This window comes from Belonocnema kinseyi, chromosome 5 (genome assembly GCF_010883055.1).
Source record: "Belonocnema kinseyi isolate 2016_QV_RU_SX_M_011 chromosome 5, B_treatae_v1, whole genome shotgun sequence".
NCBI lineage: Eukaryota > Metazoa > Arthropoda > Insecta > Hymenoptera > Cynipidae > Belonocnema > Belonocnema kinseyi.
Window position 1 is genome coordinate 46,753,252 of NC_046661.1, and position 6,124 is coordinate 46,759,375.

Here is a 6,124-nt window from a genome sequence, read left to right on the forward strand (position 1 = left end):
AAGTAAATTTTGGAGTTGTTTAAAACAATAATTCACTAAATATCCTTCAGAGAACAAATTTACCTTTAAATCGTCTTCAAATGTATTTTTCATTTTATTCAGGGAAAATGAATATTAAAGTAGTTTTTAAAAAAGTATTTGAAATTAGAAAATTATAAAGTTATATATAATATAAAATACAATTATAAAATTGAAACAATATAACATGCGCGTCACAAGAAAATAGAAATGTACTGAGTTGAATTTCATACTTGTTGGTGCTGTTCGGCAAACTCTGCCTACTGCCGTGCAACTAATCAGAGCAATCTACTGGATATTAAGCGAGCGTCTGGCACCGGACATCTATACACAGCCAAATATATATTATTTTAACTATTTCTATTAAAAAATGTACTTACTCGATACAAGTGGAATACGCCAACGCCGTGCAAGTCATCGGCAAAGCACTTTGCTTGTATTCTTCCCTTGTATTTCGTGATGCATTCAACTTCTCTTACAAATTTCAGGCACCGCAAAGTACTTTCCATACATTTTTCTATTGCATTTGATCAATTTTCTCAATATTAGGAATTTTAAACATTCATTTTTCATTATAAATGAGTAAGAATTGTAATTTTAACCATGATAGGCGGAGCCTACTTTCACGATACCACTGACATAAAAAACTGACTTTTTGAAAAAAGTGACGCTTAACTATGTTTTTTCGATGCGTAGCAGAACAATTTGAAACCGATGTTCGCAATTGATGTTTAACAACATCCGTCAACTCGACTAAACTTCCGTTCGCGAGACATCACAATCGAGCGACACTGACGGCCAATTATTCGGAACCGGAAGTCCGCTTGGTAGCGTTCACTAGCAATAAATTAAATGGTCGCTTGAAGCTCTGTATTTATGACTTATCAGCGGGGGAACGGGTGCGTGGCTGACTGAAATAATTGATTGCCACTTGCTCGTCGCTGTATGCATCGTGCAATGATTATGAATATGCATTAGTCGTTTATCTATATTGTCAAGCCCACAAAGCCCCCAAATCTGACGTATTCTCGAACCTAGAAACTCATATCCATGCATATTGAAAACTATCAAAAAAACCCTCAGGCGAACGGCGTCTTAATCATTTATTCATTTTTCTTTATTAACTTTTAAAAATTTCGAGAACTGTGTAAATTCATTTGTTTGTCTGACCCTCTTTGAAAACGCGCTATTGCATTCACGTTAAGTAGGCGCAATGTGGCCGCTTGCAGCCAGGCGGCGTTCGCACATGCGTACTTCGCCACCGGGCCGACATGAAACTTTACGCCTGCTACATATACACTGCACCACGCATGTGAAAATATGAAGAAAATTATGTTATCTTTAAAAAAATTCATTGCTAAATCACACAGTCACCCTTATACTAAGTATGTTATTTTTTCTTTTCATTTATAGTTTAAGACGGTAAGCGCTCTAGTAATCGTAGATTATGTTGAAGAATTGTACATAAAATTTTCAAGAAAAAATATCAATTCCTGGATAGGACCGGGTTAAGTGACGCAAGAAGGTTTTGAATTTTGGTTCGTTGAAAAATTCCGTTTTCCTTATATAACTAAAAAACGAAACAAGCTTTTAATTTAGTTGCTAAACAAAAAGTTGGACAATAAAATTACCTACAAGTATTAACTGTTAACACTCAGATTGGAACAATTTTCAAAATCTGTTCCACATACAATACTCCGAGTGTTCGGAAGCTAAGGTGGCTACTGAAGTCAGCCCTTCATATTCAAATTTTTATCTTATTAAGTAAGCAGTTTAAAATATTCAAAATTCAAGAATTTTGAGTTTAAAACGTTTTGAATTGTAAGCATAGTCAGCAGTTGAATATAGTTTAAATATCAGTTTGAATACTAAAATATTTAACAGAGGACATTTTTTCTTGAACTAAGTTATAAGTATTGGAATTTTAAAAATTGAAAACGAGAGTGATAAAAATGGTCCAAACTTTTGTTAAAAGTGTGATATCTGAGCATCGAATATTAAATACTCAAATTAAATTTACTTAAAAACCCAGCGTATTTTCTCTTAATTTTTCTAAATATTCGTCCTAATGTAAAAATATATATTCCATGGTAGTCTGTCCTGTGCACCTTAACGAGAAGAAAGCCTTTTTTTCGTTTTAAAATTTACTTTTCTCAAAAAAAAAGGAAATAAATTGATAACTATTCTTAAGTATTTTCTTTGATTGGTGCTTTAATAATCATTTAAAATAATTGAATCAGTCTACTAGATTTCTTAGCTGGACTTAGATTGACTGAGAGATGGGAGAATATTGACATGGATAGAGAAGACTTGGCCTATACGATAAATGATCTGTTTTGCTTTTTATCCTAGAGATTAAAATTCAAAATAACTAAAAAGGATGGGATTTATATCTTTAAGCTTTTCATAGTATAAAAAAAGATACAATAAGTCTTATTAATAGAAATTTTATTTAAACTTGGTTATCCAAAATTACCATATTAAGATTTCTCCACAATTTTGAATCAGTGAGATGTCAATGTTGCGAAATCTAGAACTGTGTCACTTTACGTCTTATTGTTAGTCGGAGTGAATGTCCAATAACTTTTTCTGAAATATATGTAACTCGATGGCAAGTGATATTTCCACCGATGTTAATCAGTGATCTATTTCTAGCTCTTTCCTGATTGAACTCCTGCTGAATCAATTATGAAGAATATATAACATAATATCTTAAATTCCAGTAATATTTTTTATCCAAGGCCGCAATTCTGCTACATTAGAGTAGACACCAGGATAGTTTGGTTGAGCACAACCTAGCCCCCAAGACACGATTCCGTAAAGGGTTCCATTGACTGTGAGAGGACCTCCTGAATCACCCTGACAAGAGTCCTTCCCTCCTACCCCTAATAGTCCAGCACAAATCATTCGAGTGGTAATCTGGTTAATACCTTTGTAAGCTCTCTTGCATAAATTGTGGTCGACAATTGGCACCGAAACTTGACGTAATATTCCGTCATTTATACCGTCTCCCTAGGGCATCAAAACAACCATGAATTTTGTTCCTTTGCTGATTCACTCAACTCTATAGTTTTTTTTACAGATTACCCTTTCAAAAATTTCGGATAGGAATTATTTCCAATTCAATTTTAGCTGTTCTGATTCATTCTGAAATCTATAGTCCATCAAATTCAATCGAATTTTTCTACCCTTCCCATTCCGTATACCCATAGAAAAAACTCGGTGTAAGAAACATTGCACGTAATGTGTGAAATGGGGTAATGCTATGGCATTTAAAGTATTGAAAAACAAATTCAGATTGGAATTCATGTTAGTATGCAGACTGAAAAATTGCATTGCAGTTTTTGGAATGATGTGGATTGGCTAGGAATTAATTCCTATCTGAAACTTTCGCCAGGATAAATACAGTATCCGCTTGGTCGTTTTTTGATTATAAAGTTTGTTTTACTATTGATTGTTTTTAATCCGGAAGTTTCATCCTCAATTTATTATTTATTCCTTAAAGAATAATACTACAAGTTATTTTTTATTAATGACTCACCGTATTTCCCCAACCAGTTATGTTTACTAATGTCCCAGTTGAAATCTCTCGATCAGGAAGTTTGACTGGTCGTACAGTATCTCCGAGTACAAATTTTTCAAAAACCTATACAAAATATGAAGTTTACAATTATTGCGACTGAGTGTGTCATATAACACATGTTATAATAGAGACGGGGAAGAGTAGATCGATACTATTAATTAACATTATCAATATGTATACCGAAGTATTCGTTTAGTCAGATATACTTGACCTTTACAAAAGGATTCCTGTTACAAACTTTAAACAAATTATATATTAGCCAACTTAGTCGTTTAGTCGAGTAACTGGCCAGGCTAAATAGCCGACTGTATAGTACCTGCACCTGCTCACGTTCGTCTAGAGGACAGATGAAACACGCCAACGAGCGGCTAGTCGGCTATTCGATTAGAGCGTTTCATCCCAGTAGACTGATATGCATACGGTTCATCATATATTTTAACGATTGAGGGTTTTCATTTGTTTTTCATGGAAACATTTTGAGTAAAAAATAATAAAAGGAGTTCGCATTAAAAATGTTTAGCCATCCCTAATTCAGTTTATATATTAACGTTTAAATCTTCACGAAAATCGGAAAAAGTTTATTTAAAAAGTAATTTCTTTTTAACCCTTCGTTTTATTTATGTTCATTTCTTATAACAAGGTGTACTCTTTTGAAAAACTGAATTGCATTATGAACTAGGTTTAAAACAAGCTATGTTAGATGAAAACTGAATAATTATAATTAAGCAAACTATTCAAAATACGTCATAAAATTGTTAATCTTATATTGAAAATTTCCTATAGTTCGAAACAGAACGTTAATTCTATTTTCACTGGTATTTTTTTGCAATGACGTACGGTTACGAAAAGTAATGAGAATTTCAAACATATTTTTAAAATATTGACTGTCATTTTATAAAAAATATTAGCCGAAATAGAATTAAGGTTCGATTTTGAAATATACACAATTTTCAGCATAAAATTAACAATTTTATCAAGTATTTTGTATAGTTCGCTTAGTTATAATTATCCAGTCTTCACCTGAAATAGATTATTTTAAAACTAGCTTATTATGTAATTCAAGTTGTCATGCAAACAAACATTTTCTGTGATTTTCCTAAAGATTTTTACTTTATTTCTAATTATCTTGAACAAGAAAGCACTGAAAAATAAATAATATCTTTTTGTACTTTTCTTTGCCCATTCTAAGAATCGGAAAATATCTTATTCAAGATTTCCTTGCTAGCAGGTGCAAGTATTCTGTCGGCTATTCAGGGTGGATTCGCCGACTGGGTCAGCTAGTCGGCTAATCGACTGGGTCGATATATACATCGACATATACATACGAATAGAGAGGGCAATATTTTAAGTACCAAATTTATTCTCTTTATTAGGGCCGCCCTTTCTATTCCAAAAACAAAAATCTTTCTTTCAACCAAAGATTTTGTTCCGATGGCAAAAGAAATATGTTTTCCAAATCCTAGTCAATTCGGTTAATATTTACCACTTACGTAAAAAACGTGCAGTTTTTTATTCGATTAACATGCGAAAAATGTGCATAAATTATAAATCCCATAATTTTCTCAGTTTTCGACCAAAATCTTTGTCCACCGAGAACGGAAACCTCTCCAACGTAATAAAATTTGTGTTGAGATAAGCAGGTTTATTTCATGCCGTACGAAATGTTAAAACCATTAAATGTGCCTCGTAGTCCAATTAAAAATAAACTGAAGTAGATTAATTTATGAACAATTCAAGACAGTCACAATGTTTGGAAAATCCAGAAAAGCAAGGGTAATTTTAAATATTATCCATTTCAATAACCGTTACCATCCGAAGTTTTTAAAAATCCAATATGGCTACCGGTCCACGAAAGTTGTACAAAGTGGGCCAAAAAATATAGATCACACTCTTAGTATTATATAATAATTACTTTTGAAAAACGTGTATCAAGCTCAATAGAACTAATATTTCTATAACTTTATAAATTCACCATATTAGATTCATTCAAAATGTTGTACTATGCACCTTCGATTATTATTACACACTGCATGTTTTGTGAACAGCCTTATTTATATTTCTTTGTAAACTTTCTAAGAAAAGTCTTTGGTAATCGAAAAGATACATCAATCGCAAAATGCCGAATTAAAAAATCAAGCTTCTGTCGTGCAGAAAAGAAGGGAATGTGATGGTAATTTTTGTTTCACCTGTTCTGGATAAATAAGTGTTCTATAACGTTATCAGAATTTATGCTTGTTTGCGATGACCTAGACAATTTTATATACGTTGAGGATATTAAATTTTATCGGTGCTCTCCTTTGTTAAAATGGAGATAGTTTTTTTGAATTAAAGAAGGTATTATGAAATTCATAAAAAAAATTTCCTCGAACAAATATCAGTATAGTTTGATAATCAATACATACTTCGATAACAGCTACATCAAAATCGATTCCGGATAAGCTAAACTGAGGGTGTCGAACGATCCTTCTAACATTGTACGTTGTTCCATTATATTTACTATTGCTACCGGCTCTCAGTTTGTAA

At 32.4% G+C, this 6,124-nt stretch overlaps 2 protein-coding genes across 2 annotated transcripts in view; both read right to left on the reverse strand.

Annotated features, from left to right (window-relative positions):
• Positions 1 to 889, reverse strand: part of LOC117172556 (trypsin-7-like) — a 256,431-nt gene extending 255,542 nt beyond the window's left edge. Inside the window, exon 1 of the mRNA XM_033360612.1 lies at positions 399 to 889. The gene's annotated coding sequence lies outside the window, so the exon portion shown is untranslated. The remainder of the gene's footprint in view (positions 1 to 398) is intronic.
• Positions 890 to 2,451: 1,562 nt separating this feature from the next.
• LOC117173638 (trypsin-2-like) overlaps positions 2,452 to 6,124 on the reverse strand; it is a 4,451-nt gene continuing 778 nt past the window's right edge. The window contains exons 3-5 of the mRNA XM_033362279.1: positions 6,004 to 6,124; positions 3,560 to 3,664; positions 2,452 to 3,030 (exon numbers count right to left, since the gene is read on the reverse strand). Coding sequence (XP_033218170.1) covers positions 2,731 to 3,030; positions 3,560 to 3,664; positions 6,004 to 6,124 — 526 coding nt within the window. The 3' untranslated portion in view covers positions 2,452 to 2,730. The remainder of the gene's footprint in view (positions 3,031 to 3,559; positions 3,665 to 6,003) is intronic.